The 22969-nt window shown below is 43.5% G+C and overlaps 1 protein-coding gene across 4 annotated transcripts in view; it reads right to left on the bottom strand.

The window, feature by feature from the left end:
* The window catches only part of UBAC2 (UBA domain containing 2), a 181367-nt gene that overhangs the window by 48306 nt on the left and 110092 nt on the right, over nt 1–22969 (bottom strand). For all 4 annotated transcript variants that reach the window (XM_030567975.1, XM_030567968.1, XM_030567957.1 and 1 more), the window contains 2 exons: nt 6024–6147; nt 3362–3409 (listed from right to left, as the gene is read on the bottom strand). In XM_030567975.1, coding sequence (XP_030423835.1) covers nt 3362–3409; nt 6024–6147 — 172 coding nt within the window. The remainder of the gene's footprint in view (nt 1–3361; nt 3410–6023; nt 6148–22969) is intronic.

The following is a 22969-nucleotide window of genomic DNA, read 5'->3' as shown; positions in this document are numbered from 1 at the left end:
GGCACATACTGGTATACAAGAGATGTGAGCAGGATTCTGTATTTTAATAGTAATTACAAGCAATGGTACTGAGAAATACCTATTTTGATCTTGTAGAGTAAAAAAGTAGCCTCTAATGTGTATTCTACACTGATACAAATTCAACAATCCAGAAAGATGTACTTGAAGCCAAGCTAGAAACAGGATTTTTTTCCATTCGATTCTGATGATAGAATGTATACCCAACTTGCAGATACTACACCAAATCCATGATTCTGCTATTAAAGATGTTGGGAGCAATCCAACTTCATTATACAAACTTTCCAAAATTTTCCAATAACTATACATGCCATATCCATAGGTATATTTGTAGATATGTGTATTTTTGTCACTATTGGGTCCCCTCAAACTATTCAGTAGCCACTGAGAAGGGACACAGGAGGAGGAACAACTCAAAGTTGTATTACTTCCAGTCTGTCTTTTTTTGCACAGAAACCTAAGAGTTTTGCAGGGAATGGTGGTGCAGAGAGGAATATCCTCCCTACTCAAGCTCAAGTATGAAGAGCTCCAATCAAATAATATCCAGACAGGGCAAGGAGAGGAAGAAACAGAGTTGTATAGGTAGCATAGGTAGCGCTACTCTCACATGGAAAGAGGAAAACTTGTGTGTGAAGCGCACCTGTGCTTGTAGCTCTTTGGGGGCTGACCTGGCCCAGAGTCAGAAATTTCCCTTAGAAGGGACCCAGCTCATCAGTTTTGCTTGGTAACTTACATATGTACATCAGTCATCAATTAGTTGAATGGACTCATTTGGTTTTGTAATTGATCTTTAACTTGTAAAAGAGAACTTAATTGGTCTAAACAAAATATATGAGAACTATTCAGAAATGAAGCGGAATACATGTTGATGCTTGATAAGAGCAGAATTTCAACAAGAGCCAGATTTCAAAATGACACTATGCTCAGGAATTTGGGTGCCTAATTTGTCTTTTTAATTAACACCATGGGCATTAAGTACAGTAACTGTGTGCAAATGATCAGTTACACATCTAACTGACTGTCATGACTACGGACTCAAATACATGACATTTTGCATGTGCAAGTCTCCATGCACAGTTCTGAAAATCTGGTCCAAACTGACTAATCAATTACACAAAATCAAGAGTAGTACAATTGTCATAAACACACAAATATATAGTTTACAAAATCAAAATACTAAATACTTTGCAGAAATATACACATAGATGCTTTAAAATGTTTTTGCAGTGTTAAATGGTGAAATATGAACCACTGTAAATGCAGACTTTACATTTAATGTAACAAAATTTTACTCTCAACTATTTTTCTGAGCTGCAAAATTACCACTTTTCTCTCTCTCTCTCTCTCTTTTTTTTTTTTTTTTAAGAAAAAAGGAAGCAACTGCCTATATTTAGAGGAGTGATGGGTATGTTATGCAAGAGACATCTGGAATACAGGAGATGTATTTTTTTTCTGAATTACAACACAGATCTTCTGATCAGTCCTTCAGCTGATGACACAAGCAAAGCATGTCTCGCATAAGTATTATGGACTGAAAAATATCAATTTGTACTAATGACTTGTTTCACAGCTATAAACCAGGTGTTGACTTAAAATGATATGAAAAGTTAAATGATATTTTGAAGTGTTTAATCTAACAGTGAAAATTCAGTTCAGTCCTATCAACTTACTATCAATGAAAATCAGACTTGATCAACTTAAATTTAAAAAAAAAAATTTTGTTTCTGAAAAAGAATTGAAGCAACACACACAAGTACATTTTATTACAGCTGTTTCAGTTTAGAGAAACTGTACAGTTTTTGAAAATGGATATTCTGGTAAGTATTACATAATGTATTCTAAAAACCCAAAAGCCAAACAGGCAGTAAGTTTCCTTCAAGATATGTATGACCGTGCAACCACACTGCCCTACTGTCTAGCACATAACGTGTCAAATTCAGCTTCCTTTTCCTCCTCCTGAACACCTGTGCCAAAGGAAGGGCTATAAAAAGAGCCTCTGGAGTAACAGGAAGACAGCTTTAGTCATAGCTTCTTACTCAAGTGCTCAGGGTGGGGCTGATCTCCAGAGTTCAGAAGCTTTGGTTTGTTAGTTACTCTTTTTGCTTATGTTACCTTTTTTTTTAGTTACATTTATTAAAATATTGAACTGCTGAACAGATTTTGCTGCCTGTAGCTGCATTTCGTTTCCGCTCAATCATCCTACCAGCTCACAGTATAGTTTAGAATAGGCTTTGGAAATGGTTACAGGATTACTCGGCTGTGGAAATGATACCTGGCTCGTCTTATATGTTTAGGCCTGTGCTTACCTGTCTCCTGAAAGTTCTAGTCGATAGGACCTACCTGTGAGCATAAGTCATTGCCAAATTTCTGATCTACCAACAAAAGGCCTGACTCAAAATGTTCATGCCGAGAACATAAGCATGCTATTCATGTTCAAAATTAGGTGGTCTAAGGCTGAGCCGCTTTAAGAGAGGTGCCAACTTTCACTGAGTCATAAGAGCCATTTCACAGAGCCAGCATTTTAACAGCGGAAAGCTGTCATTCCTAAAGAAATTTCGAGGACATACGAAGCTTCAAAGAAGAATCTCAGTGTCTCATTTCTGGGAGCACAGGATGATCATAAAAAATATTTTAAGAAGCATCTTGATTGCAATGTAAACCGTATCATCATTTAAATGCGTCCCAGTCTTAACAACTAAGGTGAAGAGGGTAACAGAGGGGCAGATTGCACACCTTATTGAGCTAAGGTGGGGAAACTTATTTCACACCTTTCTTACTACTGCTATATGGTGACATATTTTACAAGGAAGGCAAAACATGAATTTACATCATTACAATGAAAAGGCTAGAGAACTGAATGTTAAAATGAAAGCCTGCAGTCTCTTAAAAACAGATAACAAAATACTTGGGTGAATAAATATAAACAAATACTTTATTAGAATTAACATTTTGACTATAGTATGAATATTAATCATGATGTGTCTAAAGCTACACACACTGCACTAAAATGAGAAAATGATGCCAACCTGCACATTTTAGCCAAGATAGTCTGGTTACTCTTTATAAAGAAGACACTTCTATTGTCAATGTGTCTTTGGCATCAGTCTAACCAGTGTCCTAGGAATTCTGAATTTAATACTAGAATTTTAATTTCCATTATTGTTCATAATTTGCTGCTGCTCAGAAACTGAATAATTTGCACGAATATGTTTAGTAAAAATAAAAAACTTCCATGCTTTTACAATAGATACAAGGTTATTTTTAGAGCATCAATAGGTTGGAACATAAAAGTATCAAAGTGCTCTAAAACATCACACACCATTTTTTAAACGGTAATACTTACCAGTCCACTTACGGCTACAATCCAGATGTAGGAACCAGAGGTTACAAGCTGGAGGACACAAGAGTAATGATTTTAATATGGGTATTAGTATTCACACAGATGTTGTTTTCTGATTTACTATCCCCTAGTATTATGGTAGGACTTTGTGTCTATCTCCTCAAAGTAAACAGTCAGAGTCATCCATTTTTGCATAAATTCAGTTCCATAATAGCAGTGGCACACTCCAGAACTAGAAGAGATGGAAAAAGCAGGCAGGATCTGACAGCTGTTCTTTTCCCACAATACTATACATTTTATTTTCATTTATCATTATTAAGTTCAACATAATGCTTTGCAGGAAGTCAGTTTATAAGCTACAGAGAAAAACAAGTTTGAAAGACAGATTTAAACAAATGAAATGACTCAGCAGCTCAGAGGGAGCAGGAAAGGAGTCCCAAATAGAGGAGGCAACATAAGTTAAAGGAGCAACTCTTAATTGTGTTGTCATGGAGGTGGTCCAAAGTGGAGGTCAAGTTTTAAGAAATGAAGTTACTCCACCTCTCTCCACCCAAGAGAGAGGATCCATTATTTGAATTAAGGTATAGGTATTTAGCACCTGGAAAAGGTCAGCCTCAGTGCAAGGAAAGGGCTGAAAACCAGACTGAAATTGGTAAAGGAGGTTGTTCTGTGAGAAGTAGCCAGAATGAGGCCACTTTCTCCAGAATCTATCTGCAAAAAGGGTGACTTGAGATGAGATCATAATTCATGAGTGAAGAAAGGGCAAATGAGTGCTCGTCAGTCTTAGCATGCCAGTAGCAGTTGTGAACGCAACAGTGAAAGTTCGAGTGAAGTCAGAGTGGTTGGCAGCAGCAGTGATCTATTTGTTAGGAAACTAAGGTAAGAAAGCAAAAGCCAGTGATTAAGATGGGAAAAGACAGATGTTTTTTTCATATGGTTTTGATGGAGGCAGAAGAGAGAAGCAGATAAGGTTTCAGAGGGATCAAGGCAGAATGCGGTGCTTGAGCAGAATGCAGAAAAACCCTCCAAGTGCTCAAGGACAGACAGGACGGAGGAAGGATTGTTAGAGAACTGGACATGAGTCAGTATTCTGAAACTGGCCTATTCATCCCAAAACACACTTAACCATGTATTATACATTTACTGGTACTTTCCATTGGTAGTTTGAGATATTTTTAAGTATTCTAGAATGTGTATAAATAGGCATCATTTCTTATAAATGTGCAAGTCTCCTGTTACATAAATCACCCATTCAATTTTAGAACTTTTTGTGGCTACTATATTCATCTATTGAACACTTAGTATTTTCTCATTAATTTTCCTCTTTATGCTTTTGATATTATGTTCCACATAAGTTTAATGTCAGATTCTTATTGACAAATTACCAATTTTATTTGTCAAATGGTAATGCTGTGTATGAAAATAAAATATAGCTATCAAAATCTTTAATCAACCAGATTCTTGCTGCTGTCAAACACTGGCAGAATCCTGTTGTGAAGTTACATTAAAGTTATATATATTCTTTCCTGCTTCGCATGGCAGGAAACAAGGAAATAAGAAAAATTCAGTTAATGTCACATCAATACAGTGGCTGAGCTATCAGAATTTTTGTTAAAGTAAAAAAGATTAAGCAAAATCAGAGATATTTCATAATTTAGACTTTACACCTTTTTCTGGGGAATGACAGAAATAGACTCTTGCATACTGGCTCATTTCATCCTACTACAGTAGGTCACTGGCAATAAAAAATCCCTATTGTACAAATTTGTCCCCCGTGTTTTAAGTGGTGTTATAATGCCTGAGGGCCCAGATTATTTGAGGTATTTAGGTGTTGATATGTTCAGTTTTGCAATGACTAACTGATTTAGAAGACTAAATCTCATTGTCTGGCGATGCTGGAAGAAACACAGGAGCCAATGGATGTAGTTTAATTAGGCAGCAAATTTATTTAGGTAAAATATCTGGGAATAACCAGCAATAAATTGTAGTGTATAAGTCGTCATTATTTCTTTAATTGTTTCCATGTGTTTGGGAGGGCTGCTGTCAGACCTCCTTTCCAGCCTGGACCCGCCGGCCCTCCCCTTGTATGAGGATTAAGGGAGCAGGAAAAAAAGGGGGATTGGCCCACTCTGATTCTGTGTTTAGGAGGGTAGGTGTTGTCAACCCAACCCTAGTCAGAGAAGTCTTCTCTGGAACTGCCTGGAGTACAATGCCCTCCCTCTCTGGTCACCTGGAAAGGCAGTGCTGACCTCCCCACCTGATCCAGCCACTTCCTGATCTCTCCAGGTAAACCTTCCCCTTCCTCCATTTCTGGTACCAATTGCAGAGGGAAGCCCTTCCGAGGGCAACAACCCCTTTTCTTCTAGCCAACTGAACAAAAGACGCACCACGTACAGTTCCAGTGAACACATTTTCAAAAGTGATTTAGGTAGTTAGGAGCCTTAGCTCTTAAGAGCCTAAAACTATTTTTAAAATGAGATTTAAGCTCCTAAATCAGTTAGGCTTTGCAATGTTGAGCACAGCAACACCTAAACACCTTTAAAATGTGGGCCTAAAGTATAATGTATGAGTGGAAATATTACAAAATTAGCTGGAGGGCATGCAAAATTATAAACTGCTACACTGCTAATTCAATGAAAGGTGAACAAGGAAGTACATACTGTACCTGTAAACCCAGTATATAGACCAATGTCTTGTTTGTGATGGGAAATTGGCCTAATATTTGTGTCACTTGCATCCTTGGAATGGAGCAAAAAAATGGTACAAACAGAGCAAATACAGGACCCAAGCTGTGAAAGAAAAAAATAATAATGTAGACAGTAATTAGAAATGATTTCAAAAGTTCTCAATTAACAAATTAATTCCAAATAACTTTATACCTATCCTAATTTCTTAAATACAAAAATGATAATTGCATTATGTAGGTTATTTTTCCCAACATTTAGCTAGGCTTTTTATACTGTCATTCTTTTTTGTTTTTCCCTTATTTGTTAAACTAGCAACAGGGACATTTTATTTGACAAAATACACACTTCGTCTTAAAGACATTATATATGGTTTGAGGACTGATCCTGCTCGTATTGCCATTATTCATGTAGCACCCAAAGTGTAATATGTGCTTTACAGACAAAGATACAGACATGGTCCTGCCCCCCAAAAAACCGAGTCAAAATAGATAAATGATAAGGGATGGAGTGATGGAGACATCAGCAAATAATTGAACAGTGCATCTTCCACAGCATGGGAGAGGCAGAAGCCAAAGAAACCACATCCCTTCCCGTATATAGGGTGGGGTGAGGGAAGGAGACACAAAATTTTCACTCAGTTCACCCACAAGGGGCACGGGCAGAACTTTTATATAGATCACCAACAGGAAGGAAAATAACACCACCTTACTCCAGGACAAAGATGTTTTTCTGCTCCAAACAGGTGAGTGGCAAGTAAAGAGTTATATGGCACAAGGGAGAGAGGAGAACAGTGCATTCTCCAGGGCTGCCCTGTTATCCATAACTCAAAGTGCCTACAGACTTTGTAAACCCTAAAAGGCAAATCTCGGGCAAATACTCCTGACTACCCAGCTTTGCTGCTTCATGTTGCCAAGCGTTCTGTGGAGCATGGAAGCTCTTAAAGATAATCTGATCCCTGCTTCCCAAAACTTACTAAACTTTTCAAATATAGAAAGAAAATCTACACAAATTACCCGACTAAAACTTCATTATGCTGAAGTTAAGGTTGACTGTAACTTAAGAGTAAAAAGAAACTTTAAAAAAATACAGTTAAAAAACCAGTAGCAACTAGAAAGTCAGGATTTTTAGAGTTAAGCTGGATCTTGTAGGAAACAAGCTTTGGAACTGTGGAATTTAGATACACAGATAACAGTTCTTTACAAGCCATTCTACTGTCTATACTTTTAATAAATACAACCATGTTAAATAAGTAGACAGGAATACCACAGGCTTGCTGAATTATAATCAAAGCTCCTATTTCTGCAGACCCTCCCAAAGAGAACTCTCACTGAACACAATGGGAGTTCTATAAGCAGAGCAGCAGCAGGGTCAGAACCCAAATAACTTGTTGAGATGCTCACTCCACTTTCATTTCACTGATTAGGTTAATAATGGTGGAAATGTATTTATGAGTCATACTACTATGAGCAACCAATACAGAAGATTCAATATATATGGTCCAAATACAATTTTTGTGCTCGCTCAAAGAACTGTGGCTATGAATATTTCCTTTGGTTTATGCTCTACCCATTGAAGACTCCCCCACTTCATTCTCTCTGGAGGTTTCAGTTCTTTGGTTTGGTTACAGGGGATAAAAGAATAAGGCAATTTTTAACATCTTCTATTTTATGCATATGATAAAAATACATTACCTAAAATTTTAACTAAAGGACAGATGCTGAGCAAAATAGATTGATCAGTTTTACACCTACTTCCTCACATATAAAGAAAATATATCCATATAAACACAATATACAACATCCTAACAGAAATCTGAATTGTTTAAGTTATAAGAAATCAAAAGCGGGGCTAAAGGTGTAACGTATAAAGACTCATTCTACATGACTGCTTGCATAACTTCCATTGGATCCAATGTACCCTGCAGCACATCAGGTATAAGAGAGGAGAGGGAAAAAAGAAGAGTCCTTCCCTCTCTCTGTCAAGACCACTCCCTGCCAACAGTGCATCAAAATTTGTTTTATCTTATCACTGTCAAAGAAAAGAGTAGTTTGGATACCTAATTTAGGAATATAGGCTCAAAAATGGAAGCAACAGTTCCCTTCTCCAACATTTCTTTCTTCAGTACAAAAGTATTGTACAGAAATACATTGTGTGTGTTATGACAGTGTGCTTCACCCAGACTTGAGAATAAGTGTATCCCGTACCCTTGGAAAATTACTTCTCTGCTTCATCCTAGGAATAACAAAATACCTTTGCAGGGCAGTAACTGAGGAACAATCCAAATGGACATATCCTGTGAATCAGAATCTATTAATCCTCTTTATTAACATTAACATTGACTGATAAGATTTTTAGTGATACTTCATAAATCACTGTCTACTTTAAACTTCTGAAAAGAACTTCTGCAGAAACATTGTGAATGCAAAGGTGTGGACAAGATATTTTCCAGTTCTGGCTAAAAGATCTAGAAACGTCATTTATTTATTAGCTTTCAATACAACTACGTAAAGTTTTATTTTTAAAATGTACAGATTTTTATTATTCTTTGTTGTATTTTAACACTGTTTCTGGAGTCTCAGCCTCAGCTAACTCTGCTACCTTGCACTTCTGCAGTAAAATTTATTCACAGAATCATAGAATATCAGGGTTGGAAGAGACCTCAGGAGGTCATCTAGTCCAACCCCCTGCTCAAAGCAGGACCAGCATGAACTAAATCATCCCAGCCAAGGCTCTCTCAAGCTGGGCCTTAAAAACGTCTAAGGATGGAGATTCCACCACCTCCCTGGGTAACTCATTCCAGTGCTTCATCACCCTTCTAGTGAAATAGCGTTTCTAATATCCAACCTAGACCTCTCTCACTGAAACTTGAGACCATTACTCCTTGTTCTTATTCTCTCTTTATATCCATATAATAAATTATATCAAATCACACAATATATATATAATATAAACTAGAATATGTCTCACAAACATTTTTAAAAATTACAGGATTTAGTCTTGATTTAAGTTTCAATAATATTTACAAAATAAGCAAACCTGGAAGAAAATCAGTTTACTCATTTTAAAGTTATAAATGTATAAAGTTGACAATCTGCAAACTTGAGGCTGTTCAACAATTCTAAGATGCTGTAATTTAGAATAATCAGAACAACATAAGAATGGCCATACTGGGTCAGGCAAATGGTCCATCCAGCCTAGTATCCTTTCTTCTGACAGTGGTCAATGCCAGGTGCTTCAAAGGGAATGAACAGAACAGGGCAATTAACCAAGTGATCCATCTCCTTGTCATCTAGGACCAGCATCTGGCAATCAGAAGCTTAGGGACAATCAGAGCATGGGGTTACATCCCTAATCATCCTGATGGACCTATGAACATATCTATTTCTTTTTTGAACCCAGTTATAGTTTGGGCCTTCATAACATCTTCTGGCAACGAGTTTCACAAGGTTGACTGTGTGTTGTATGAAGAAGTGCTTCCTTAGGTTTGTTTCAAATCTGATGCCTATTAATTTTATTGGGTGACCCCTGGTTCTTGTGTTTCATGAAAGGGTAAATAACACTTCCTTATTCATTTTCTCCACACCATTCATGATTTTATAGCTGTCTCTTTTCCAAGCTGAATAGTCAGACTTTTTAATCTCTCCTCAGATGAAAGTTGTTCCATATCCTTAATCATTTTTGTTACCCTTCTCTTTTCTATCTCTATTATATCTTTTTTGAAATGGGGCAACCAAAACTGCACACAGTATTCAAGGTGTGGGAGTACCATGGATTTACGTAATGGTATTATTTTCTGTGTTATCTATTCTTTCCTAATTGTTCCTAACATAGTTAGCTTCTTTGACTGTCACTCCACACTGAGCTGATGTTTTCAAAGAATTATCCACAACTCGAAGCTTTCTTTCTTGGGTGTTAACACTCAATGTCCATCAGACCTACAAAAAGACTCCATCATTTTGTAGGTATTGTTGAGATTATGTTTTCCAATATGCATTATTTTTAATTTATCAACACTGAATTTCATCTGTGACTTTGTTGCCCACTCATTCAGTTTTGTGAGATTCCTTTGTAATTCTTCTGAGTCTGCTTTGGACTTAACTATTTTGAATTATTTTGTTTCATCTGCAGACTTTAACACCTAACCCATTTACCCCTTTTTCCTGATCATTTATGAGTATGTTGAACAGCACTGGTCCCAGTACAGATCTTTATGGGACACTATTTACCGCTCTCCATTCTGAAAACTGACCATTTATTCCTACCATTTGTTTCCGGTCTTTTAACCTGTTACTGGTCAATGAGAGGACCTTCCATCTTATCCCATGATTACTTACTTTGCTTAAGAGCTTTTGGTGAGCATCCTTGTCAAAAGACGTCTGAAAGTCTAAGTACACTATGTCCATTAGATCACTGTCAATGGTCCTCCCCCACTCTGAACTTTAGGGTACAGATGTGGGGACCTGCATGGACACTTCTAAGCTTAATTACTAGCTTAGATCTGGTAATACTACCACCATCCAGAAATTTCAGTGTCTGGAACACTACCTGTCCCCCCAAAACCTTCCCCTCCCTGGGCAGCCTTGAGAGGCTTTTTCACCAAGTTCCTGGTGAACACCAATCCAACCCCTTGCATCTTAACACAAGGAGAATTTAACCATCCCCCCTCCTTTCCCCCACCAATTCTTGGTGAGTCCAGATCCAATCCTCTTGGATCTTAAAACAAAGAAAAATCAATCAGGATCTTAAAAAGAAAGCTTTTAATTAAAGAAAGAAAGGTAAATATCATCTCTGTAAAATCAGGATGGAAAATACTTTACAGGGTAATCAGATTCATATAGCCCAGAGGAACCGCCTCTAGCCTTAGGTTCAAAGTTACAGCAAACAGAGGTAAAATCCTCTCAGCAGAAAGGAACATTTACAAGCTGAGAAAACAAAAATAAGACTAACACGCCTTGCCTGGCTGTTACTTACAAGTTTTAAACATGAGAGACTGATTCAGAAAGATTTGGAGAGCCTGGATTGACGTTTGGTCCCTCTTAGTCCCAAGAGCGAACAACCCCTAAAACAAAGAGCACAAACAAAAGACTTCCCCCACACCAAGATTTGAAAGTATCTTGTCCCCTTATTGGTCCTCTGGTCAGGTGTCAGCCAGGTTTACTGAGCTTCTTAACCCTTTACAGGTAAAAGAGGCATTAACCCTTAACTATCTATTTATGACAATCACCCTGTCCACATATTTGTTGACCCCCTCAAAGAATTCTAATAGATTGATGAGGCATGAGTTCCCTTACAAAAGCTGTGTTGACTCTTCTACAAATTGTGTTCATGTGTGTGTCTAATACTTCTGTTCTTTACTATAGTTTCAGCCAATTTGCCTGGTACTGAAATTAGGCTTACGGGCTTGTAATTGCCATGATCACCTCTGGAGTCTTTTTAAAAAATTGTCATCTCATTTGCTATCCTCCAGTCATCTGGTACAGAGACTGATTTAAGTGATAGGTTATATACCACAGTCAGAAGTTCTCCAATTTCATATCTGAGTTCCTTCAGAACTCTTGGGTGAATACCATCTGCTCCTGGAGACTTATTACTATTCAATGAATCAATTTGTTCCAAAACCACCTCTTCGGACATCTCAGTCTGGGACAGTTCCTTAGATTTGTCACCTAAGTAGAATGACTCAGGTGTGGGAATCTCCCCCACATCCTCTACAGTGAAGACTGATGCAAATAGTTCATTTAGCTTCTTTGCAATAGCCTCATTTTCCTTAAGTGCTCCTTTGGAAACTTAATTGTTCAGTGGCCCCACTGTTTGGCAAGCTCCCTGTTTCTGATGTACTTAAAAAAAATTGCTGTTAGTTTTTGAGACTTTTGCTCGTTGCTCTTCAAATTCTTTTCTGGATTGCCTAATTATATTTTATATTTGACTTGCTAGAGTTTATGCTCTTTTCTATTTTTCTTAGTAGGATCTGACTTCCAATTTTTAAAGGGTGCCTTTGTGCCTCTAACCACTTCTTTTACTCTGCTAGCCATGGTGGCATTTTTTTGGTCTTCTATGCTTTTTTAACTTGGGGTACACATTAAATTTAAGCCACTAATATAGTGTTTTTTTAAAAGTTTCCATGCAGCCTGTAGGCATTTCACTCTTGTGACTGTTCCTTTCAATTTCCATTTAACTAGCCTCATTTTTCTGCAGTTTCCCTTTCTGAAATTAAATGCTGCTATGGTGGGCTTCTTTGGTATTTCCCTTGCAACAAGGATGTTAAATTTACTCATATTATGGTAACTATTACAAAGCAGTTCAGCTACATTCACCTCTTGGACCAGATCCTGTGTTCCATTTAGGATTAAACAAAGAATTGCCTCTCCTCTTGTGGGTTCCAGGATTAATGGTGTCTAGAAACTTTATCTCTGCATCCTGTTTTGAGGTGACGTGCCCAGTCAATATGTGGATAGTTAAATCCCATATTATATTATTATTATTATTATTATTATTATTATTATTATTGAGTTTTTTTATTTTTAAAGCCTCTCTAATCTCCCTGATCATTTTGCAGTCACTGTCACCATCCTGGCCAGGTGGTCGGTAATATATCCCTACTGCTATATTCTTATTATGAGAGCAAGGAATTACTACCATAGAGATTCTGTGGTACAGTCTGATTCATTTAAGATTTTTATTATATTTGAGTCTATGTTTTCTTTCACATATAATGCTGCTCTCCCATGAGCACAACTTACTTTGTCATTCCTATACATTTTGTACCCCACTGATTGTCATCATTACACCAAGCTTCTATGATGCCTATTATATCAATATCCTCATTTAATACCAGGCAATCAAGTTCACCCATTTTAGTATTTAGACTTCTAACATTTGTAAGCAAGCATTTATAAAATGTGTAACTTTTTAACTGACTGCTTTCATGTGGTGTAATGATATTCTTTTTCATTTGACTGCTTTTCTTCAGTTCCTACATGTATTTTATCAACTTCTATCCTCTCCTCTTTATTAGGATATAGAGAACCCCTGTTATTAGATCCTCCCCTATGGGAGGGTCTGTCCAAATCCAGTGCTCCTCTGTACCTGTCAGCTTTTTAAAAAAAAAAAACAACCAAACAAACAAAAAAAAACCCACATAGTTTTCAATTTGCCAACTTGTTCTTTATATTTTACGTCTTATTATCTAAGGAATCCATAATCACAACAAGATAATGGAGTATACATTCATACAGCCATCATAAAATTGCATTCAAAAGTAATATCAGAACATGTATAACTTCCAAATGTTCTCTGACCTGTGAAATTATAATTCCCTGCATTTTGAGCAAATAACTTAATAGTTTGCCAAAACTGTAGTGTACTTTTCAGGTTTTATTCCTTCTGTACTAAATAATGACTCAAAACACACACACGCTTTACAATTAAGAGTGCATTTAAGAAGGGAAATTACAGAAAGGAATTTCCCATGACCACTACTGCATTTTAATACAGAAAGTAAACATTCGAAGTTTTCTTAAATGTTAATATCCACTGCAAATTGCAACAAAGAAACAGAAAATGTCATCTGAAGATCAGGCCTGTGGCAAATCTAATCCAGTATCCTGTGTCTGATGATGGACAGATTCCAGATAACTGAGAGGATGATGCAAGAAACGTGAAAGCAGACAATCAATTATTGGTGATAGCAATCAATATGTTAGCAACTGGTTTATGCCCTGAAAGATTTGGGGCAATGCCCCTTAAAAATCATAATTAATGTAACTGTAGATGAGATGCTCTCCTTGTCCTTATGTCATTTTCTTTTTTTAATATTACTAAAATGTTGGTCTGAATATCTTGAGGCACTGAGTTCCACAGGCTAATTATTCATTGTATACAAAATATTTCCTCATCAGTTTTAAACTTTCTTTATTCCAATTTCATTTGCCATGCTTATGTTTTTATACTAGAGCTTCTGATTTACTTTCTTTACACCACCATTATGTTCTGTATTTTTATCATGCCCAGTTTTATTAATTTCTAACTCCACTCTGTAACACTAGTTTTTTGTCAGATTAATTCCACTGAAATTCAGTGGAGTTACTTCAACCTAATCCAGTGCAATCGAGAGTAGAATCAACCCTCCTACACTCAACTGTTCAATTCCTTATAACAGACACAATAGCTAATATCAATCCATTAGAAGGTCTACAGCAAACTCGTTTTTTTTAAACTTTTGCCGCAACAGCAAATGTAGTTTTCACATGATATCATAACTGATTACCTCAATATTTCTTCACTCTAGTTGCCATTAGAGTTTAGCAACCAGCTATTGCATTGTTTGTATTTTTGGTTAAGTAATACATGTTTACTTTAAATAGAGAGGATGATCTTCACAGCAATGTGAGATTGAAAAGGCCTATTCACTCATCTCATTAACAATGATGGATTGGTTCCTACATTTTTGACTGCCTTGGCCAGCTCCATTTCAAATGTTCAAAACACAGATGTTACAGAATTTCATAGGGAGGCTACTCCCCGTTGTTACAACTTCTGATATTTACTCCAAAACTTTATTTAATTTAGTTTCAATCCATATCTCCTACTTACACTCATTTGGACTTTACATGGGTTCTGAGTTAATTTCAGTTTCTCAGAGGAGCAAAATCCTAACATTGTGAACAGCTCAGTACAGATTGAGACCCATACAGAAATCGTTTAACTCACTCTGAATCAGTATCAAACTCATTTTGTGCAAAGAGACATATTCTGCACTTTTAATTAAGTTATATGGCTTGGGCATACATTTAGGACTATACACTTCCATTGATCTACAGCTGTTCTTCCGAAGATGTCAAAGGGAGCTGAGCACATGAATCAAAGGCTGAATATGGTATTTATATCTGCCTGAGGCCTGGATCCTGACATTTATAACACACAAGTAGATGTCTCTGTCCAATTCAATTCTTACAGGCACAACGATCCGCCCACACCTTGTAAATTATAGGACTGGATCCTAAAACTTTGAATTAAAGTAATTGTTCAATAAGGTATTATCCCAGTCAATATCACTCAGTGGGAAAACATGCTCTCCTTTAGGACCACTGCTGTCTCTGGCCTTTCCTTCTCCTTCTTCACTATTTTCATTTTCTTTCTCTCCTTTCTGACTTTGTGTCTCTCCTTTCTTCCCTCTACATTTCCTTTCCTGCGGCAATTCGTAAACCCCCTCCCAAGTGGATTCACTCACAGCCCTACCCTATTCTATCCACAAAATAATCAGCTATAAAATAATTTATGCTGACCTTTCAGGTGTCATCATTAGAATTTAGAGTCAATACCACAATCAGATAAATTGGGAGTTTGGGGGAAGGGTGGGAGAGTGGTTGTGAATTTCTCAAAGCCAAAGTTTCAGACTATCTACAAGCTGAGTTTATGTTCTGTTCAGATTTGGATCATTACCTTTGCAGACGGGGGGGGGGGGGCTAGAAACTTACATTTTCAAAAAAGTGAAAAACTTTGAATATGAATAGGAACAGAACAAACTTTGAACATGCCACATGGATAACATATCCAGGCCCCAGATCTACTGTAACACAATGTTCTACATTTACACGCTCATCACTTAGACAAGTACATTCAATTTCAGTACACTCATTGTAAAACAAACATAGCAAAGGTTTAGAAAAGCAATATGTTATACGTGTTATGTTATTGGTGTTACATATTTAAAAAAATGGAAAGGAGGGTTTTCATAGCCTAAAAGTTTAAAGTGATGAACCTATTTTGTCTGGAACACAGGGAAACAAAACCCAGGAGATTCTGTAATGCTGATGTATATAAGCTATGAGCTGATATAGAAAAGATCAGTCAGGCACTCCTACCTATCCTTTTCTTCAAGAGAAAAAGACAATAATCCAAATTAAAAAAAAATTAAAACAGTTGAAAATGAAATACTTTTAAATTTAGCACGTCAGTGCAAAGTTTGGGAAAAGAGATAAGACGGTTACTCACCTTTGTAACTGTTGTTCTTCGAGATGTGTTGCTCACATCCATTCCAGTTAGGTGTGCGCGCCGCGCGTGCACGTTCGTCGGAAACTTTTTTACCCTAGCAACTCCAGTGGGCCGGCAGGTCGCCCCCTAGAGTGGCGCCGCCATGGCGCTCTATATATACCCCTGCCGGCCCGCCCGCTCCTCAGTTCCTTCTTGCCGGCTACTCCGACAGTGGGGAAGGAGGGCGGGTGTGGAATGGATGTGAGCAACACATCTCGAAGAACAACAGTTACAAAGGTGAGTGACCGTCTTTTCTTCTTCGAGTGATTGCTCACATCCATTCCAGTTAGGTGACTCCCAAGCCATACCTAGGCGGTGGGGTCGGAGTGAGAAGTCGCGGCCCGGAGCACTGCAGTTCCGAAGGCCGCATCCTCCCTCGACTGCTGGACCAGGGCGTAGTGGGAAGCAAAGGTGTGGACCGATGACCAGGTCGCTGCCCGACAGATTTCCTGGATGGGCACACGGGCTAGGAAAGCCAGCGACGACGCCTGCGCCCTGGTAGAATGCGCAGTCACACGGCCCGTAGGGACATGGGCCAAGTCATAACAAGTCCTGATACAGGACGTAACCCAAGAGGATATCCTCTGGGAGGAGATAGGAAGACCTTTCATACGATCTGCTACCGCCACGAAAAGTTGGGGGGATTTTCGGAAGGGCTTAGTCCTCTCTATGTAGAACGCGAGAGCCCTACGGACATCCAGCGAGTGGAGCTGCTGCTCCCTGCCTGAGGAGTGAGGTTTTGGGAAAAAAACCGGAAGGAAAATCTCTTGGTTGATATGAAAGGCTGAGACCACCTTGGGCAGAAAAGCAGGGTGTGGCCTCAGCTGCACCTTATCCTTGTGGAAGACCGTATATGGGGGGTCTACCACCAGAGCTCGGAGCTCCGACACCCGTCTAGCTGAGGTGATAGCCACTAGAAAGGCAGTTTTCCAAGAGAGGTAGAGCAGGGAGCAAGTAGCTAACGGCTCAAAGGGGGGTCCCATGAGCCGGGACAACACCAGGTTAAGATCCCAGGTTGGAGCAGGGGGACGGACATTAGGGAATAAACGTTCCAGCCCTTTAAGGAATCTCGACACCGTCGGGTGAGAAAAAACGGAGCGACCGTCCGCACCCGGGTGAAAGGTGGAGATAGCTGCTAGGTGGACTCGCAACGACGATAAGGCGAGACCTTGCCCTTTGAGGGACAAAACGTAGTCTAAGATTTCGGAAACCGAAATCTCCATAGGGCGGAGATTTCTCTCTACGCACCAACAGGAGAAGCGCTTCCATTTCGCTGAATATGTGGCTCTTGTGGACGGTTTCCTGCTGCTCAAGAGCACCTCTCTCACAGGCGTAGAGCAGCGCAGCTCTGAACCAGTTAGCCACGCAGGAGCCACGCCGCTAGGTGCAGCGACTGCAGGTCTGGGTGACAGAGGGTCCCGTGGTCCTGGGTAATCAGGTCCGGATGAAGGGGCAGGGGAACTGGGTCGGCTATGGCCAAGTCCAGCAGCATGGTGTACCAGTGCTGCCTGGGCCACGCCGGGGCCACCATGATCACGAGAGCCCTGTCCCTGCGCACCTTCAGGAGGACCTTGTGGACCAGAGGGAACGGGGGAAATGCATAGTACAGGTGGGTCGACCACTGGATGAGGAAGGCATCCGCTATCGACCCCGGCTCCGTGCCCTGAAAGGAGCAGAACGCTTGGCACTTCCTGTTCCCCTTGGACGCGAAGAGGTCCACCCGGGGATAACCCCACCTCCGGAAAATGGAGAGAGCGACGTCCGGGCGAAGGGACCACTCGTGTGACAGGAAGGATCTGCTCAATCGATCTGCCAGAGTGTTCCGTACTCCAGGGAGGAAGGAAGCCCTGAGGTGAATGGAGTGGGCTACGCAAAAGTCCCAGAGACGTATCGCCTCGTGGCACAGGGAGGAGGACCTGGTGCCGCCCTGCTTGTTGATATAGTACATGGTCGTCGTGTTGTCCGTGAACACGGCGACACAACGACCCTGAAGCTGATGACAAAACGCTTGACAAGCAAGGCGGACCGCTCTCAACTCCCGTATGTTGATGTGGAGCCCCACCTCCTCCTGGGACCACAGGCCCTGTGTCCGCAGGGTCCCTAGGTGGGCCCCCCAGCCTAGATCTGAGGCATCCGTTGTCAGGGATACCGATGGCTGAGAGGGGTGAAAGGGAAGACCCGCACATAATACGGACTGGTCCAACCACCAGCCGAGAGAATCTAAGACCTTCTGGGGGATTGTGACTAACATGTCTAAAGGTTGCCTTTGCGGCCTGTAACGACTGATAAGCCACAGCTGGAGAGGCCTCATGTGGAGCCGAGCGTAGCCGGTTACAAAAGTGCACGCCGCCATGTGGCCTAACAGGGTTAGACATGTCCTCACTGACGTCAATGGGGCTGACCGCAAACGTTGAACAATCGCCGCCATGGTCTGGAACCGTTGCAGAGGCAGCGAGGCCCTGCCCACAGTGGCATCCAAGACGGCCCCGATAAATTCCACCTTCTGCGTGGGCCTCAGAGTGGACTTGTCTGTGTTTATCAAGAGGCCCAGACTTGCAAATATGGCGGTGATCATGCGGACATGGCTGTTGACCTGCTGTTCCGACGTGCCCCGAATCAACCAGTCGTCCAGATAAGGGAACACGTGGACACGGTTGCGCCGAAGATGCGCCACGACAACTGCCATGCATTTTGTAAACACCCTCGGGGCCGTGGACAGGCCGAATGGGAGGACTGCAAACTGATAATGAAGAGTCCCCACAACGAAGCGGAGAAAGCGTCTGTGGTGCGGCCAAATGGCAATGTGGAAATACGCGTCCTGCATGTCGAGGGCGGCGTACCAGTCTCCCGGATCCAGGGATGGAATAATGGTCCCCAGGGATACCATGCGGAACTTCAACTTCACGAGGTATTTGTTGAGTTCTCGCAGGTCGAGGATAGGCCTGAGGCCCCCCTTGGCCTTGGGGATCAGAAAGTAGCGGGAATAAAACCCCTTGCCTTTCTCGTTTTCCGGAACCGCCTCTATAGCTCCTTCGCTGAGGAGCGTCTGCACCTCCTGTCGAAGGAATTGCTCGTGAGAGGGGTCCCTGAAGAGGGACGAGGAAGGAGGGCGGGAAGGAGGAAACGAAACAAACTGCAGGCGGTATCCCGTCTGCACCAGGCTTAAGACCCAGCGGTCCGATGTTATTTGGGACCACGCTGGGAGGAAAAACGAAAGGCGGTTTGAAAACGGGGGGAAAGGATCCATAGGGGAAACTGTTACCGCGCCCTCGGGCGCACCTTCAAAATGAAGGCTTAGGACCAGGCGGGGGTTTTGAGGAGCCTTGGTTCTGCCCCCCTTGGTTCCCAGACTGCCTGCGCCTGCCGTTCCTGCCGCGGCGCCTGTAAAGGTCCTGCCGCTGGCGGAACTGGGAAAACGGCCTACGTTGTTGCTGTTGTTGCGACCTAAAGGGTCTACGCTGCGTCACGGGGGTGTGCATCCCGAGGGACCGCATGATGACCCTGTTGTCTTTTAGACTCTTGAGTCTGGGGTCTGTCTTATCGGAAAACAGGCCCTGGCCTTCGAAAGGAAGGTCCTGTATAGTGTGCTGGAGCTCCGGCGGAAGGCCGGAAACCTGCAGCCAGGAGATGCGACGCATCGTAACTCCTGACGCGAGGGTGCGGGCAGCCGAGTCCGCAGCGTCCAAGGAGGCTTGTAAGGCCGTGCGTGCGACCTTCTTGCCTTCGTCCAAGATGGCCGTAAACTCTTGGCGAGCATCCTGTGGCAGCAGCTCCTTAAATTTGTCCACTGCCACCCAGGAGTTAAAGGCGTATCTGCTCAGCAGGGCCTGCTGGTTAGAGACCCTGAGCTGCAGCGCCCCAGCCGAATACACCTTACGGCCAAGGAGGTCCATCCGCCTGGCCTCTCTGGACTTGGGGGCCGGAGCCTCCTGGCCGTGACGCTCCCTATCGTTCACCGACTGCACTACCAGTGAACCGGGAGTCGGGTGAACATGTAGATATTCATAGCCCCTAGAAGGGGCCATGTACTTTCTCTCGACTCCTTTCGCTGTCGGAGGGATGGAGGCCGGGGACTGCCAGATAGTATTGGCATTGGCCTGGATGGTCCGTATGAAGGGCAGGGCGACCCTGGTGGGAGCATCAGAAGAGAGGATGGTGACGATTGGGTCCTCTATCTCCGAGACCTCCTCTGCCTGCAGACTCAGGTTTTGAGCCAATCGCCTGAGGAGGTCCTGGTGCGCCCTGAGATCCAGCGGGGGGGGACTGTTGGAGGAGGTACCCGCCACCGCCTCATCCGGGGAGGAGGATGATGAGACCCCAGGCACGATAGTGTCCAACTGAGGGTCTTCCTCAGCCCTCGCCTCTGCCTCCGGAGCCACAGCGGAGTCCTGCTGTTTGGACCCTTCGTCCCCTTCCGGGGAGGGAGGGGGGCGAGACAAGGAGGCTTCAGGGGCCCTACGCTCCGCAGTCGCCGGTCTAGCAGGGAGCTGCTGGGGGCCCTGGGCCTGATGGTATGCCCAGGGTGTCCAGAATCCCCACTGTTGTGGGCCTTGGTCTTGCAGCGGCGGATCCCCGAACAGCGCCGCCTGCCGGTCGGTGCCCAGCGCATACCCACTGTCCGTCTGGGAAGATACGGACGGCTGTCTCGAGGGCCACGGCGGGGCCGACCCCGGATGGTAAGGGTCTGCGCGGGCCGGCACGGAGGATCGTCTCGGTGCCGGGGACCGGTGCCGGGAGTCATATCGGTGCCGGGACCGGGAACGGGACCGGGATCTATCACGGTGCCGGGATCCTGATCGGTACCGGGTGCCGCTCCGGTACCGGGACCTGCCACCAGCTCGGTGCCGGGAGGTCGACCGGGACCTGCCACCAGCTCGGCGCCGGGAGGTCGACCGAGACCGGGACCTGCCACCAGCTCGGTGCCGGGAGGTCGACCGGCGCGGCGAGTAGCGTCGGGACCTGCTCCTGGAGTCGCGGTGCCGGTGTCGCCGACTGGAGCCTGACCGCGACCGTCTCGATGCCGACCGTTGCCGCGAGTGCGACCGGTACCGCTGAGGGGAGCGGTGCCGGGACTGCGAGCGGCGTCGGGATCTGGAGCGCCCAAGACGTCGGGACCTGGATGGCGAACGACTGTCTCTGGGCGGCGCCGACAGCATGGGCTTGCCTCTGGACACAACCCGCACCGGAGGTACCGGGGGTGGCAGCCGAGTGGGCTCAGTCAGGGCAATAAGGTCCCGAGCCGAGGCGAAGGTCTCCGGTGTGGATGGGACCACTATCTCAACCCCAGATCTCATGGGGGAGCTCGGCGGCACCGGACTCAACGGACCCGCCGGGCCCGGAGTCAACGGTGCTGACGGTGCCGGCGGCGCCGCGGCCGATGTCGAGGCCGGGCGCTCAAGCCGGGTCTGCCTGGCCGGAGTATCAGACTTCGACGGCCTAGGCTCTGATTCCGGTGCCGGAGAAGGTCGGTGCCGGGGAGTCTTCTCGGTGCCGGAGCGATCCGGTGCCGGTGCCGATACCACGGCCTGCGAAGTCGACGGGTCAAGTGCCGCCTCCATTAGGAGAGTTCGGAGCCTCTGATCCCTCTCCTTTTTTGTCCTCGGCTTAAAAGCCTTACAGATGCGGCACTTGTCAGATCTGTGCGATTCCCCGAGGCACTTCAGGCACGCTTCGTGGGGATCGCTGGTAGGCATGGGCTTCTTGCAGGCCACACACTGCTTGAAGCCCGGCGAAACAGGCATGAGCCTGGCGCCGGGTGCCGGGAAGGGCTAAGCCCCCGGCAAAGAACTACTTAACAACTATTTAACTAAACTATCTACTTAACAAACTAATTAACAACTATATGGAACTAGAGATAAACGATAGACAAGCGATAGAGAACTAGGAGAGCTAGGGACGTGGAGGACAGCTAAGCCGCGCTCCACAGTTCCAACGACCGACACGGCGGTAAGAAGGAACTGAGGAGCGGGCGGGCCGGCAGGGGTATATATAGAGCGCCATGGCGGCGCCACTCTAGGGGGCGACCTGCCGGCCCACTGGAGTTGCTAGGGTAAAAAAGTTTCCGACGAACGTGCACGCACGGCGCGCACACCTAACTGGAATGGATGTGAGCAATCACTCGAAGAAGAACTGGTTTTACAACTGATAAAGTAAAGATTAGGGAGCTGATTCTGCAGAGGTACATCTGCAAAAATTTCCCCTGTAGTTAATGGAAGTTTTGTGGGAGTAAAGTTTGCAGAAATAATCCTTAAGTGATTTCACTTGGAATAACCCATTATACTACTGTTATTACTAACTACTACACATTTTTCTTTAGTACATACAGTACAGACCCGTTTCTGCACGGATATCGGGAGTCAAGCCGTAACGACCACATGTTAACGGACCGCGGGTTAAGAGGGCCATGCTGAAATATCTTAATATCTCTATATATACACAGGTATAATCATCTAGGATTACATATGTATTCACAGCATCTCAAAGACTGAAGGCCTATCTGTTAACGGCGCTTTGCAAGAATATAAATTCAAATGTGTAATCTAATAAAAAGATTATTACTACTACATAGGGGTGAAAGTAACTCAGGACACTTACCGGTACGGGACGGGGGTGGCTCAGGCCCCCGGAAGGGACAGGGCCCAAGGTGAAAGGGGCAGGGCTAGGGTCAGCATCTCCCAGCCAGCCCTTCCAGACTGCCTGGTCCATGCCGCCCGGGGTTCCTGTGGCGATTTAAAGGGCCTGGGGCTCCAGAGGCCTTTGCTGCAGTAGCGGCGTCCAGAGCCTCGGGCCCTTTTAAATAACTGGCCCGGGGGCAGCTGCTCCTTTTGCCCCCACCCCCGTTGGCGGCCGAGTGAGGGGCAAAAGGGGCAGGGACCTTAAAGTGCTGCAGGGT

This window comes from Gopherus evgoodei, chromosome 1 (assembly GCF_007399415.2).
Source record: "Gopherus evgoodei ecotype Sinaloan lineage chromosome 1, rGopEvg1_v1.p, whole genome shotgun sequence".
Taxonomy (NCBI): Eukaryota; Metazoa; Chordata; order Testudines; family Testudinidae; genus Gopherus; species Gopherus evgoodei.
This window is presented reverse-complemented; position numbering and strand designations above follow the sequence as displayed.